Here is a 15808-nt window from a genome sequence, read left to right as displayed (position 1 = left end):
ATTGTGTTTCTTTAAAGATTCTATTTTCCCCCTCGGCGAAGCCACGCCCCCTTCTATGACGAGATGCCATCTGTATCTATACTGTTGCTAGCTGCGGCATTTTGCGCAGCGATCGAAAACTCAATTGCGTAGTTTAAAATGTAATTGAATTCTCCTGGTTCTGTGCTTCAAAATGACATGCAGCAGGTCCATATTGACTGAGGTTTAGTTGGTGAAACTTGTGCTAAACAAACTAGCCAACCAGTTTTCATTGCGAAGGTTTCTTTGTTCCCCTGAGGCCTTGGAAGTTTTTTTTTGGGGGGGGGACTCGTTTTAAAGCCTTGACTTCCAACGCAAAAGATGGGAAGTCTCTATCACTTTCGGTCCAAGACATATTGTAAAATCCCCTAATATCGGCCCGATATATCGGCCGGGCCAATGCATCAGTCGACCTCTAATGAAGTTCTCCCCGTCTTCTTTCTCACATTTTCACAGACTCCACGACTTTCACAGCCCTCTCCTGTGCCTTTAAGCTATGGCCAGCACTTGGGTAAAGTTTAAAAAAAAAAAAAAAAAGTAAATCCCCATACACCTCCTCTGCTTGGGTCCACTTCAGCTCCCTGTGCTGTTTTCGTCCTGTCACCGGCCCTGAGCTATGGATCCTTATTAGTCACGTTCCCTGGGAGCATACCGACACTGTGTTGTGAGAGCTGCTCAAGGCGAGAGCAGCCACACACCAATTCACAGCCTGTCAGAGCGAGGCGACTGTACAGGAGAGCCCTGCGAGCTTTGAAATACCCACCAGTAATCCCACTGTACTGCCGCACTTGTTTAATAGCCTTGCTTTAACGCGTGTGCAATGCTGTTGTTTTTTTTGGAATGGGCAAACTGTGTTTTTAAAGTGACTGATCACAGGCGCAGAGTGAGTCACATTTTTGCTAAACTTTGACGACTGAGACTTAATCAATATTCAGATCGCAGTGTACACGTGAGGATAGAAATAACATTGTTTTTCCCAATTAATGACAGAAATGTGAGTTCAACTTGTCCAGGAGCATTCGATTATTCGTAGGGATGCTATTGTTTCCCGAGGGTGTTAGATTGCATAGATAATCACAATTTTCCACCTATTAACATTTTTATTCGAATTTGGTTTCATGTCGCAGCCCCATTCGCTTCAGATTGTTTTCAAAATATCGTTTTACAATTTAAAAGAGGAGCAACACAAGACCCGTTTAAAAGGTTTACACAGGAAATTAAGCCCCGGCTTGTTTATTTGTTCATTTATTACAGCATGGAAGGCGCACTAATGGATAAAGCTCAGCGATACCCTTTGTTAGCCGCCTCTTGTCAATTTTAATCAAAAGGGATTTTCTCTCGGAGGCAGATTTAATTCTCAGGTGCTCAAGACTCCCCGAATTCATTAACAAGTATGAGCAGTGAAGCCTGGCAAACTTAACACGCGGTAACGCAATATCAGAAAACGGGCTTACACTCATTAAAGCGGTGTCTTTCAAAATCGCTTCGGCGACGCGAAAACAAGCATTGCCTCATTTTAAATGCGCAAGGCTGATACAGTGGCTCTGCCTGCCAGCCTCTGCAATGTGTGGGTGTTGTTATTGTTGCATGACAGATTTGATGACCCTGGGTAACAATCTCAGGCAAAAGATATTGAATCAGAGCCTGACAGCGACAAGGTCCATTGTCCTGCTATATGTAAGCCACCACATAAAGCTTGCAACTCACCCGCCCCAAGCTTTTTATTTGATTTTATTTTGACAGCGGGATCAGAAGAATTTCAGACCTCTTTAAATTATTTTTATTTTAGCAGTCTGACGCTAAAACCAAAAATCTATACCACAGACCTTATAATAAAACATTATAAATATACTAAGACAAACTTGATCTGCAAACTAATCCATTGCATTGTTGTGCCATTCTTTATCTTCTGGGTGGTTTGTTTGTTTTTTTGTGACTTTTTCTTTTTGCCCAAGACACAGAAAAGTATAGCCTCCATGTAAGGCTGAGTGTAAAATAATAATCATACTCAGATTTCAATCAATTCTGTTTTCAGACTTTAAACATAGGAATCAATAGAGGGATATGAATACACTTAGGCCCACTTCAACACTAGGCTTACATAGTGTCTTCTGAAGTCCAGCAACAGTAAACTTATGTAAGAAGAAGCAGTAGGTCAAGTCGCACAACGCTTAAGTGCTTTCAAATAATAGGAAATTGAGTCTTGCTGTGATTGAAACCGCCAGTGTATGCAAGTTTAATACAACCTCTAATGCGTGCCTGGGAGGGGAAGGGCCTGCTCTGTGATGTGGAAAGTCAGGGGCCATAATGAAACAATATACACTCTGTACCTAATGGGCCATGGCAGGCAAAAAAGCAGGTGGTGGAGTGGAGAAAGTGCAAGCGCACACCAACCTGTGGTCTGAGCGGCCTCCGTCCGGCAGACTGTCAGTCTCCGAGCGCCGTGACCGAGAGCTGTGCCTAAAGGAGGACAGAGAGCCAAATCAATACCGCCCCAACACACACAGGGGGAAATGTGAAACAGGAATCATGCAAAGTCTACAGGAGAAGATATGCTCATGCAACTCAAGCTTTCTGTTTGGATAACTCTGAACCTTTTTTTCTAATATTACCAAAAGCAACTTTTACACAGAGATGGCAAATTAAAAGTACCAGCAGCTCAACTGTACGTTGTAGATTTGATAATTTTAGCAAGAGTTGCATTAACACTATTCTATTGGATATTAAGTTAGTAAACATTTATTTTGGCACATAAAATTCACTACATTTGAAGTTACATTGGTCTTACTTTTGAGTTCTGTTTTATTGCAATAACTGAAAGAAGATATTTTAAGAAATTGAGCGGATTTACCAATAAGTTTAAAGTCAAGCGATCAACACACTACGAAATTAAACATTTAGGGTTAGGTTACCTTTACAGTGGAGTTGTCTAGGTTATAACCATCCTCTCCATTGCACTGCCATTAGTCTGTATTAAAGTAGCCATCGCCAGCGTCATTCATGACAATGAGGGCTAGACCTGAATGGTGGTTTGAATTCAGTTAAGTTTCAGATGCTATCAAAGCAATTGTCATTACGATTACGACCACAGGTAAGAGGATTGAAAAAGTCTTATACATACCCAGCATTTACAATGCTTATACACATTAGGAAGCTATCCAGGTTATTTTAGAGGTCTTACCTCTGCGTCCTTTTTAAAAGTATAGAAAGAGAGAGAGAGAATAAGTCGTGTTTTTTGATCATTCAAGACATTTAGGCTTAAAGTCGTCAATACATTCATTTAGATTTAAAATGGTTTTAAATGAGAAACAAAGGAAAACATCTACATCTGACTGTGGATTGTTTAAAACATTTCAGATTTGACTAGAACATGAAACAAATAAGGCAAGTTAACTTTCATAAAAAACAAACTAGGCTTTATTGACAAACTGCTGCAAAACATTTTTGGACAGATTTAGTCACCTATTTAGGCAAGCTTACACATGGAGCATAATGCATTTTATGGAGAGGGCACAAATACTAGTGGCAGAATCATTACAGTTAGGATCTTTTAAAATATGTACAGAGTTGGACTGAGCTGCAGGATCCCTTCTCTGTGGAAAGAGAAGACCCATGTGGAGATTTTTGTCCCAATCCTTTGTGTTTTGGAGCATGCAGTTTATCGTCAGATCACAATGGAGACCTGGACTGGTTTAGCATGAGAGCCATGTGATTTTAACAAACATTTGTATTAAGATTGACATATTTTACAGGTGAAACAAATTGAGGATATGAGGACAGTCCATCTCAACAGTGTCTATTAGGGCTATATTTCAAAACTCTACAGACAGTAACAAATATTGATACCTACGTCTACGTCAATTAATTTTAGATCTATTTAAAGAAAGCCATTGTCAATAAAAATGTACATTAATATTTATGTAATTTAAAGGTTTTGTTTTATTTTACAGTTAAAACGTTTAAAAGTTATTTTATTAGACGCTACATTAACAGAATTTTGAAATGTAGCCTACGTGGGAAGCTGCAACTGACCCTCAACATTTTCTTAGTATTTAACATTAGAACATTTTAGGATGGGTTTCCTTTTACAAGTACTATTTCCATTAGAAACGAGGACTCCCAACAGTTAAAAAAAAAAAAGAAGTAACAATCAACAATGCAAAAAAAGCCAGAGGACAGGGGGAGAGGGAAAGAAATACAGCAGAAATTAAAAAAGTTTAAGTGGTCACTAACAAAAAGGACACCAACTGGTCCTCCGTTGGGTTGGCTGATGGGTAAAGGGGGGTGTGAGTGATGGGGGAGGGGTTGAGGGTAGCGGTCAAATCTCAGAAAAAAAAAAAGAAAAAAAAAAGATAAAACAGTTCCGATGTTCAGTTCCCAATTGTCTCGCTCGTAAAAAGTCCCGAGTAGGAAAAAGACCAAACCAAGAACAAAACTGACAATTACTTTTGTCGGGCTGCTTTAAAGCGAGAGCTGCCTTGTGGACAGGCGAGAGTGGGCGACGGCGGTCTGGTCTGGGGCCTTCAATACTGCCGATACGGGTGCTCCCTGTAGGGCGCCTTGGCTCCTCTCGACGGGGGAGGGGCCTTTCCGGAGGTGGTCCTATGGGTGCCGTTCCAGCCGTCCTGACCTGGAGATACACGGGGTAAAGACAGAGGAGGCGCATGGTCAGAAATATATTTACTTTTCTTTATTTTTTTCTTCTGTTGGTACTCGAGGTCCTCTTCAGATTTGAATTCATTTATTTTACTTAGCTTTGGTAATGCCTGTGACATTTTGCATGCTTATATTTGATTTACCACCCGTTTAAGCATGATTTTAAGCTTTGCAGACCAGTTAAGATCTGGTGGCGGTGCTTGGGAAGCTAAATATTTTACCAGCGCCTTAGACAGTAAAAGCACTACACTTACCATATGAGTCATACGAGTCTGTGGTTTCTCCGTGGGTGTAGTCATAGTACTCTGGCTCTCTGATGGTCAAAAACAGGAGAGAGGATGAGAAACATCACTTTACATCTTCAAAAAAAAAACAGAGCAGTGATATCTGGGGGGAGATAATTGGCCTGCATGAATGAGATCAAAGCCTGGCTCTCTGGTCCCTGCTGGTACTGCTAAATAACACAAGCCTGAAAGCATGGAGTCTATCTGCTCTGCATTCCTGCACTGCTCAGTATAAGTCTTTCATTTTTCAAATCCCATTTTAGCGGCTGGAGCAGCGGCGAGGTGTGTGCCGTGTGTGCAGCAGGTGAAGTGTGTGCATCACTCACGCCTGCGGCTGGCTGTAATAGCTGTCGTATGACTCGTAGCCCGTCTCTGTGTAGCTCTCATCATAGCCCTGGAGAAAAGCAGCATACACACAAGCAGAGATTAGAGAGAGTAGCGTCATGAATCATGAATGCCAAGCTGTCCCAAAAGTACTACTCCATAACTGAAGACACACTTCCACGTCTGCTGTAGGAGAAATCTTTAGTCCGTGTTGACGGCTTTTTGACGCATGTCATTCTCAAAAACCACATGCTGATGTTGTGCCCTCAGTAAAATGCAACATATCAAAAACATTTGCCCCACTGAGACGGTGCAGACATTACATTTTAAAAGCAGCATGCAATTGATGTGTTGTGCATCCAACTCTGGCTTAATCAACTTTACAGTATCTAATCTCTTCCCTCTGTGCTGTACTCACATAATCGTCGTAGCTCTCGGCTGCAGTGGCAGCATGCTGGTGAGGAGGTGCCATCCTCTGAGGGGGTCCTGCAGCAGGGGGCCTGGCCCGGGGTGCAGCTGCTCCTCTGGAAGGTGCGGCAGGAGGTCCTCCTCGACCGACTGGGGCGCCCCGCACTGCTCCTCCTCTGGCTGGGCCACCGCGGCTCACTGCTCCTCTGGCTGCTCCCCGCGGAGGCATCCCCCTGCCCCTACGCACAAACAACATCCTATAAGTGTAAGACGGCATGACAGACAGCAATGACGGAAGAACAATACGCAAACAAAACTTCATCCTTACATGACTGCCAACACGAGCATGAAGCTCAGAAGCGTTTCTTGGGTGTTATGCTTTTCTCTCACAGGTGTAATTCCAATATGAACAGACGTGAATATCCACAGTCAGACAGCTGTCAGCTCGTGCTCACCTGTGTGCTGCTCCAGGGGGCCCTGCGCGGCCCCTCCCTGGCATGCCCCCACGGCCCCGGGCCCCGTGCTCCTGGCCTCCGTTCAGGTAGCTCATCTCCATGAACTGCTCTTGACAGATTTCATCCATCATGTCCTGCACACATACAGTCAGACAGACAGCGTGTGAAGACATGGGGGCGGGGTGAGAAAGCACAGTATATGACACAGGAAAGGTGTGAAGCAAAACGGAGGAGAAAAGATAAATGAGGAGAGAAACACAATTACAGAGCGGCTCAACTCCAGCGTCCTTCTGATGATAAGTGAGCACAGAGAGGAGAGGAGAATGGAGGGTTTTTGGATGTCGGACAAGTTTGACTACATGTGAACGTGTCATTCCTCATTTGAAAGCCAAGAACGTTCACTAAGCTTTAAATACTGGCGGCCAGCTCAAGGACAAAGTCAAATTAAGACTTTCTAAGATCATATATCAGTGTTGGGATTGTGAAAGTAGTTGGGAAGTCCTTGATTTTATTTTTAGCCAAGGATCTGATAACTCCAAGTGTGGGGCTAGTTCTCTGATTAGATAGTCATCAGTTTATTGTGTAAAATGTTTTGTTTTTTTCCGCAATTGTAAAAAATTACAATTCAGTATTTGCTTTCTACATGTTCACCTCGAACTTAAAGGGACTAGATGCAAGTTGGCCATTTTGTGCTCACTACTGCCACCTCAGGTCTTATGCGGAACTGCAGTTTCAATATTAAGCTCGTGCATGACGGCACTTCAGACCCGAAGTAACAACTTTTTGAGTGTCAGTGCAGGATTTTAGAGGCAGTTGTGGTGAATATGTCTGGGCTCATTCTACACCTTAGAACATTGCTGACAAAATAAAACTTTTTTTTTTCTTCTTTTTTTTTACATACCCCACCTTCAACAAGTGTTACACACAAGTGTCCTTGTGCATCCAGCAATTAGTAACATTGTCATTTTGTTTCATGAAATGATGCTGGTGGTTTAGAGCAGCCCATTTGGTTTGCCAATGTTTGTATTGTTGAAGGCAGGGTAAGATTCACCTTTTTATACATGTCATATAACAAACGCTAAATAGGAGCTAAACATGTCAAAGATTGATTTCTATTGCATGGTTTGATGATGTATTAACAACTACAAATCTTTTACGTTTTGTTTTATGTTTTGTTTATTTTTTTCTTTGGATTTTGTTTCCATCCACTGTCAATTGCCCAATCAGAAACAGCAATCAGACAGCATCATTGCTTTGGGTTGCCAGATAAGATAAGATAAGATAAGATGATACTTTATTGATCTCACAGATGGAGAAATGTGATATGAATCCATATGAATAAAACCTGCTGTTAATAAACCTAAGCATATTGTCGCTCGAGGCAACACGTCTCATATCCATTTGCAGATTTTGTTTTGTTTAGTTACACAGCGAGTGCACATGGCTCCATATCCACATCCTGGCAACCGGAGAGTGGAGACCGACCGCTTTTCATCTATAGTGCACCATCACGGTCCTATGATACTGATTGTGCACTACATACTCCTCCAGTTGTCTCCTAAAGCTAAGTGAGCAAGTGCCAGAAAAAAAAGAAAAAAAAACTCTCCTCTGACTGAAGAGCGAGGAGTGGATGTGGGGGAGGCTGTTTTTTTTTTTCTTTTTTCCCTGTGTCTTTCTTACATGCAGGAAATGTTAATGAGCTCTCTCCCCCTTCCCCTCCCTACTCCAGCTGACAAGTTTGTGTGCCACTGCATCAGCGCATGCCTCATTTTATCTGCAAAAAACAAACAATAAGTTGGGCTGTATTAGGAGGAGCTGCCAGTCTGAGCAGCACAAATCCCCCCCCCAGCACATATCCTCCTCCTGGCTTTTCTATGCCGCGCTGTGACCCAATCAATCCTTTTTCATAAATCTGAAGCGTGAAAGGGGGGGGGGGGGGGGGGGGGAGTCGGTGCTGGTGTTCTAATGATGGCAGGGGAGAAGAAGAAGAAAAAAAAAAGCTAGATACTAGAATATGCAGCAGGAGCTTTCAATTTATCTGCAGAGGAGCCTGGCAAACACAAGGCATTTGACTGATTACAAATGCATCCCCGGGAAAAGACAGATGTGTCACTGAGAGGCGACGTGCAGAGCCTGCCGTGTTCTTTAGCCCGTCAAGGTGCGAGGATTAATCACGCAGACAGATTACGGTTATTAAATAAGGGGATGAAATAAGAAGGAACAAAAAGCATTTCACACAAATCACGACCGCCTTTTGTTTGTAAAATACACGGAGTCGTTTCAAAACGCATTCAATTTCAATAGCGACGCCAGTTCCAAAGCTCGCCGTTTGGAAAGGAAATGGAGGGGTTGTGTCTCATGCATCCCAGCGGTATTTAAGCTGTGGTCGATGCATCACTGACGGTATTTGGGCGTCTTCCTCCGGTATATCTTCATCTCATTGAAGCAGATTAATTATGTATGCATTTATTCTTGCATTACAGTTGGGGCTTTTCCTTGAGGTTGACCGTGGTTTACAACATTTCAGCCCTAATGCATTTTTGGTTTACGCTAAGTTTAGGCGTCCTTGAAGAGGAAAAAAAACACAAAAAGATTTAATATTATAGTTCCCATTGAAATATATAGTATAACTCGGCACTAGGCCTAACAGGCAGACGGGACCGGCTCGCCATCAGGAATCCTTCAGCATAAAACCAATAAACCTTTACATGGAGGCTGAGTTTTCACACATATCGGGCCTGGGAAGAGCCATGCCTCTCGCTGGCGCGCCCTGAATGATGATTCGGAAAGTAAAGCAGCACAGTGATGGACAGACAGGGGAGGCAGAGGGATCAAGGTGGAATGCAGCTGACACAGTGAAAGCGACCCAATTCCTGTCCTTAAGCCGATTGCTGTACGTGCCCAGACTGAGACGAGTGGTGTGGTTACAGGTAAATACACACACCGCATCACCCCCCACCCCTCACTTTACTTACAACTGGGTAATGCCAAGAGAAGCCATTTACAAGGGGGTATTAAGCCACAAAACAATGCACATTGCTGAACTGTGTCTGCTGTGGCTTTTCTCCCGCATTAGCTGTACACTCAAGTAAAAAACAAGGGGACAAGGCCTCGTGGAAGGCCCAGGACACGCTGGTGGGACTATGTCTCCGAGCTGGCCTGGTGTCGCCTCGGGGTCCCTCAAGAATAGCTGGAGGAGGTGTGCGTGGATCGGGAAGTTTGGGCATCCCTGCTAAGACTGCTGCTGCCCCGGATAAAGCGGAAGAAAATGGATGGATGGACGTAAGTAAAAAAAACAGTGCAACTTTTGTATGTAGAGCGGAGATGGCGATTTAATGGTACAGCGGCAACTACTCGAAGTTAACCGGAGAAATCAACCACAGTCACGGAAAAACTGCCACTCACTTACCAATAAAGCATATCACTGACGACCAATAGGGAGAGCTAATAATATCTTGCCAATAAAAACTATAACAAGCAAACGCTATCCTTCGATCGCTTTGCCAATACCTATTTGCAGTTTACACAAAAAGATAAAAGAGCGCTTGTGTCTCGCAGCAGAGCAGTGAGGCAGGATACTCACTGGGAACAGGAACTTTTTGACCTCTTCCATCGCATGTGCCATCCGCAGGTAAGCCTCTGGCACCGGGGCGAACACCTCGATGAACACGTGCAGCTCCATGGACAGATGGGCGTATTTGGGCTCGCCGCCATTTCGCATCTCCTCCTCCTGAAAACACCAAAACATTTGTCAAAAAACAGGAATGCACGTGGTTCACAAGGACAACAATTGCGCTGTAATTGTGCAATCAAAGCAGCATGACACATTTGTTTTCCAATGTGATTCCATTTGCCAAAAACAAATCAAGAAATCCACTTTCTTTATGCTTGGTTAAACATGTCCCACAATGGCACTTCCAGTTGGTCACATCCATTACATACCTGCATTCTTTAATTGTATACTAAACTTGTAATTTGCATAAAACAATACTGTATTCCTTAGTGTAAACTCCTTGTAACGTTAATATGCTTCAATAATGCATTTAGCAGCCTCTCCTCAAAGAAGTGCCTGGAACAGATGTGCAATGCACCGTTGCCCTTGGCTTAAAGCTCATGTCTATCCAGCGAGCCTCCACCATCTGGGCCCAGTGCCTGCCGTCACTGTGAGGGGAGCCAGCTGTGTCAGCAGCCTCCTCTGAACAGGTGGACGCACCTTGGCTTTGTCTCTCATCGAGCCTTTCCCGAGCACCGAGATCTTCGCTCCAGTTTCCTCCTGCAAACGCTTGATCGTGTTGCCCTGAGGTCCCAGAATCTTGCCCACAAAGTTAAACTGAAAACAAAGGAAAACAACAGTCGTGTTTACACATCACATAGAAATGAGCATGTTCTCCCCAGCACTTCATATAGTTACCAACCAAATCATCAACTCATTTTTATTTAGCACAGTGCATTTCTAAGGTTCAATGGAATGAGCATATCCAATGAAATGACCAAGGATAAATGTTTTATTGTTTTTTACAATCGATTTAATGTTGAAACTTTGTGTGGACCAGTCAATTAGACGAACAAAATAAAAACAAATAACCCATTATTGAGTTCATGATTACTACCACTATACGCTGTTTGTCTGGAGAAGAGATTATCTTTGATGGGTTTTTTTAAAGAGCGAAGAGGAGGAAGAAACTTAGTACAATTTCAGAAAACCGATAACAGCTCATTACATTCATTTCGTGCCAAAAGAAGCCGCCTCTCCCCAAACTCATAACAATACAATTATTCCACAGATGATGTTTCCTCCATTACTCGTCCCTGTCAAAGTAATTTAGGACAGAACCACCTCGAAAAAGTCGTAAATACCATTTCACTGGAAACAACAATCATTAAATGTGTCGTTCTGGGCTGGGCAATCTGATTACAAACCGAGCAACTGAATCTCAAAGACAGGCAGCGCGCTTCCCTCCGCCACAGAGCAAGTCTAACAAATCAATTAGGCCCGACGTATTTCTGCTTGTCAATTTTAATCATTTTATTCCGAGACATTTGTAGTCGCTCAATCAAGCCTTTCTCCCCTCCCAAAGTGGTTGTGAATGGCAAGTGCATCACCGTATTCACGTCATAGTTACTTTATCATTAGTGAAGCAAATTCAGCCTTTTGCAGTGGAGAAGCACGGCTGCCAATCAACGCCTAGGTAAGGTGGGCGAAGTGTCTTGCCCATGTACGCAACAATAGCAGGGACTGATCGGAGCTGCGATTGGACAACAAAAACTCTAAACAACTCTAACCACTGAGCCACGGCCATCCCAAAAGTCAAACTCTATATTCAGGCTCCAATCCACTTAGCTGAGCAAGGAAAACTGTGAACCCTTGTTTTATGCTCGGAGAGAACCGTAATTACAGTGTATGGACTCTCATTTTTAGCTAAGAAAATGTGTGCTTGCCCGTTCGTTTTAGTAGCCTGGCCATGCAACCGCTCCTGCTTTCTGATCAGAAGCAGGGGCATCTCAGCATCAATCACACAGGCAAGTTTGTGAAGCACCACTAAAAAGCGGGAGACTCTCAGATCATATATATCATTCAGAATATTTCTCTAACCTGTGATTCAAATCGTTTTGTAGCTTGCCTGCTGATTTGGCAGAAGACGGCAATTTTCAGTGCGATATTTCTAGTTTAGCACACCGTATGCTGCCATGTTGGGACGAACCATGCATTTCTCTGGTCCACAAGTCAATCACGCCCCTTCAGAACTTACAGAGACAACGCTGAAGTACCAGGATGCACGCCTTTGTAAAGAATTTGAAAAGCGCGTAGTCTGCCTGGCCAGGCTAGTATTGATGTTAGGTGGGGTTTTTTCTGGTTTACACCCTGTTAACACATAATTCAGTCCAATTTTGATCTACTTTAAACCCTTTTCAAACCAGGTCAAGTCCCGATTTGATCTTGATCTAGGCCTGATGGTACTTGGAAAGGTTAAATATTTGATGAAGTTGTACTGGGTGTGTAAAGTGAGCTACCGCTTTACGTTATTGATAAATGACAATCAACTTATTTGAGTCACCGCGGGCTATGAAACGGAGAAAACGACATGATCAGTTTAGCACTGAGCTTTGCGCCGGATCAATACGGCGACATGTCTGTGCCAGGTATGGATTAGCCGATATGCACCTCACTCCAGCCGTTATAAGACCCCATTTAGCCAACGCAAATAAAGGAAATGAACCACTACGTCTGCGGGGACCCCCCCATATGGAGCCGTCACTGCGGCTGGCATATTAACATCCTGATCCGTTTAGTGACATTTTTTAGAACATCGCCATATTGGATGTAATTATACTAAAGGAGCAAGGTTGAGGAGTAATTTGAGACTCCCTAGTAACCCTGTGGCTTTGTGTAATTGAAACTCAGCGGTAAGATAAATTAAATCAAGTGGGACTGAGGAGAGGCGCGGAATATAAAGTGGTGGTGGTGGTGGAGGGGGGAGGGACTTACCTTGGGGTACTGTTTGACAGGTATGAGCACGCGTTCCTTCAGCTTGATGTTCTTTGTCGTGAAGAGGTCCAGGTACGTCTCTGTCTCCTTTTTGGTCTCACCCTTCTGGATTCTGTCAATTTCTGGGCACAAAAAATACAGAAGAAAGGGTGTCGCATCAGTCTATCGAAAGAAAATTGGTGATGATGGTGAATTGGCTATACAATAAATTGCAATTGAATAAACCAAGCAGGGTTTAGACTTTGGACATGCAATTCTTGTATTAGTTTAGGACTTCATATTTCAGTTCTCAGTCGCTCATGGACGTCTTTTAAATGTGCACAGTGAAGTGAGTCTAAATTGCAGTGATTGTCGGGCTATAAATTGCGCGGTCCTGAAGTTTAGTTGATACTTTAGCAGGCTCAGACAGGGACAGAGGAAGTGTTGTGCGTTTCAAAACCTGAATGTTTTATAGAGGGACATTTCCCCCCCTTATGACAGATAAACAAAACAAGTTAACACGATTATATCTGCGTAAAAAAACAGCCCAAAATGCAATATGCTCTAGTTTTCAATATACAAGCAATTCCGACCGTCAAAATCTTGTTCTAAATCAAGTTAGGGAACCCACTGTAACAAGTGCAAGCCTGGAGGATCCTGACTGTTCGCAAAACAATTCTCTGCTCTATGTAAAACACAAAATACAGCATTGAGATGAGAACAGCTTTTGGTTAAAGAAGTGCCTTTAGAGCCGAACATTTAATGTGAAACTTTGCGAGGAATGCCCATCACAACAACGGATTCAGAATCTGATGTCAGAAGACTGTCGCGGTTGTAGTCATTTAGATCGAAGCGCGTTCTAGGTCACAACTCCCGATATGAGCATGCAAATCAACATCATGAAAAGCAAGACCTCAATAACTTACAGTCCAGGCAAGTGTCCAATCCGATACTATTCCGGGAACAATCTTATTCTATCTGTAGGTCCATATTAAGCCATGCGGCATCCTCCCCGTGTGACAAGACAATCACAGCACTATCCTCCAGTCATGGTGACAACTCCTGCGTGTGTGATGTGCAAACATGTCAGACGCCCCACTGTACACCAGTGGCAGAGCGGAGCAGGGAACTTTTGTGAGTGGCAGAACTACAGCGTGACCAAGATAAAGACATTCCCCCCACCTCCACCTCCACCTCCACCTCCACCTCCACCTCCCCTTGTTTCTTGCAAAGAGGATGGACTTTTAGTTATTTTTTGGGGGGGCTTGCAGTAACATCTGAAAAGTAGTCGGCGATTCTCTTTCTGGGCATTTAAAGTCGATTGAACAAGAGCAAGTCACTCATGGAGGTGTTGATGTCTTAAATATGATTGGAGTGAATTGAGCAAAATATAGTTTCATTATAGGATTTATGATTAATCCGAAGCACACTGGAGAAAGGACACTTCACTCCCAGAGCCTAAACACTACTACCCTCTAGGGCTGCCAATGCTGTGGATTTTTAGAGTCATGTGACATTGGAGAATTTGAAGACAAGCTCACATCAGGTAAATACTGTATGCCTAGCTGAATGAGGAGCAATCGGATCAATTCTCTCCTTCGCTATGTGCCAAATTTATTTAGAGGGGCCATACAAGCAGATTGATCAGAATTGACGAGATTTGCGTTATGACTTATACCTCTATGTGGAGGTTGACAACTTTTTTCAGCTTAATATTTCAGTTTTTTTGTGGAGTTATGGCCAGTTAGTTGGTGATTTTGCAAATATTGCTCAAGCACATTTTTGGCCCCAGTCTTTTAAACCCCCCACGCAGCTATCGCGGTGTTGGAACGAGGGGGACTTCGTGCGTAATTCAATAGCCGTGACCCATCGGTTTGAACGAGGTTCGAAATCCGTCCTGGCTCCGTGAAACAAGTGTGAGCGTGACACGGGGAACGCTTTTGCCTTTTAAGATAAAGCCAAACAGTAGCCGTTTTCCCTCCCTAATTATCCTGGCGCATGGAGTGTCATCCGCCCACCAAACGGGCTGCACTCCCCTTCGCCACGCCGAGGAGGACAACCCCGCGTCCCGACCGCAAACACATGGCGCCGGAGCGAAGGGGAAGGTGTGCGTCTTTGCAAAGCAGACCCACGCACACTCACACTCTCTCTCTCTCTGCACTGACGCAAAGAACCAACCCCCCTCAGAAAAAAACACACAAACAAAACAATAATATCGCACACAAAACTCACTTTACCTGCGTTTAAAAGTTTCATGGCGTGCGTGAACGACGTGTCCAGGCTGTCCTTCTCCGCCTGGAGCTCGGGAAGGTATTTGTCGTCGTTCTCCATTTTGAGGGGATAAAAAGGTAAAGGTCGGGTGAAACAAAACAAAACAATAAAAAAGGATTGAAAGAACCCAACAATAATATAAAAGTAGTCCGGTTATGTGTCTGGGCAGCGCGGAGTATCCTCTTTGAAGGTGGCGCTTTGCATGTGGATAGCGGGCAGCTGTGCGATCGGCGCAATCTTTGTGCTCGCTTTCTCCACAACCGGCTCCTCGCTCTCTTGCTCTCTTTCTCTCTCTCGCTCTCTCTCTCTCTTTCTCTCTCTCGTCAGCTACGCACACTGGATGGAAGTGCGAGAACAAAAGCAGTGAAGGGAAGAGCAACCGAACTGACTCCCCACCGACGGAAGTGAGCTCAGAGGGAGGACTGAAACGCCGCCTACTGTGCGTTAAGGGGATGTACCGCGATAATGCCACTATCAGATTGTCGATACTGGTGTGGGTGTGTGCCTGCCATAGACTGTAGCGCGTGTGTGTGTGCGCGTGTGTGCGTGTGTGGGCTCTATTGTTGGCAAACCGAAGTGTCTAGACTTGATAGATGCTCTCAGCAGGAGTGTGTGGTATTTTCTTGTAGCCAACAACAGAAGTGGACTCATTATTGTTATAGGTTAGTAGGCTACATGACTCAGTTTAATGGATGATCATCTCCATTCAGAGCAGTAAGTGGTTCTCAAACTATGGTATGCGTAATACTGACATTCGATTTGTTTTTCTTTAACCTCTTAACCCATTGCTTTTTGTCTATTATTCTTTTGTTGCTCTTCTGTGGCTTTTTTGCTACATTTTCGTCACTTTTTCGTCACTTTTCTGTTGCTCTTTTGTGGCATTTTGTTAGCATATTTTTTTTAAAGAAGCTTTTAGATTTGGGTAA

At 43.7% G+C, this 15808-nt stretch overlaps 1 protein-coding gene across 2 annotated transcripts; it reads right to left on the bottom strand.

The window, feature by feature from the left end:
• Positions 1–2412: 2412 nt before the first annotated feature.
• On the bottom strand, positions 2413–15225 carry khdrbs1b (KH domain containing, RNA binding, signal transduction associated 1b). Of its 2 annotated transcripts, XR_013793603.1 has the most exons (10): positions 14849–15225; positions 12633–12754; positions 10359–10475; positions 9729–9875; positions 6146–6279; positions 5701–5929; positions 5285–5352; positions 4929–4987; positions 4465–4648; positions 2413–2478 (listed from the first exon to the last, which is right to left on the bottom strand). XR_013793603.1 is itself a non-coding variant. In XM_079571311.1 (9 exons), the coding sequence occupies exons 1-9, from the start codon at positions 14940–14942 to the stop codon at positions 4542–4544; spliced, it is 1077 nt and encodes a 358-aa protein (XP_079427437.1). In that variant the 5' UTR covers positions 14943–15225; the 3' UTR covers positions 3431–4541. The 2 variants fall into 2 exon arrangements, 1 of the variants encoding a protein (XP_079427437.1); XM_079571311.1 differs by lacking the exon at positions 2413–2478 and having other exon boundaries at positions 3431–4648.
• Between the last annotated feature and the right edge of the window lie 583 nt (positions 15226–15808).

The sequence above is a fragment of the Gobius niger genome (genome assembly GCF_951799975.1).
Source record: "Gobius niger genome assembly, chromosome: 14".
Taxonomy (NCBI): Eukaryota; Metazoa; Chordata; class Actinopteri; order Gobiiformes; family Gobiidae; genus Gobius; species Gobius niger.
This window is presented reverse-complemented; position numbering and strand designations above follow the sequence as displayed.

What these genes read in the sequence shown, in the direction of transcription:
- khdrbs1b (XM_079571311.1), bottom strand. Translation starts at nt 14,942, where the DNA reads ATGGAGAACGACGACAAATACCTTCCCGAGCTCCAGGCGGAGAAGGAC. An exon ending in CATGAAACTTTTAAACGCAG is followed by an intron (nt 12,755 to 14,848) that starts GTAAAGTGAGTT and finishes TTTTGTGCCCAG; the next exon opens with AAATTGACAGAATCCAGAAG. An exon ending in CCGAGAGCTACGACGATTAT is followed by an intron (nt 5,353 to 5,700) that starts GTGAGTACAGCA and finishes GCTTTTCTCCAG; the next exon opens with GGCTATGATGAGAGCTACAC.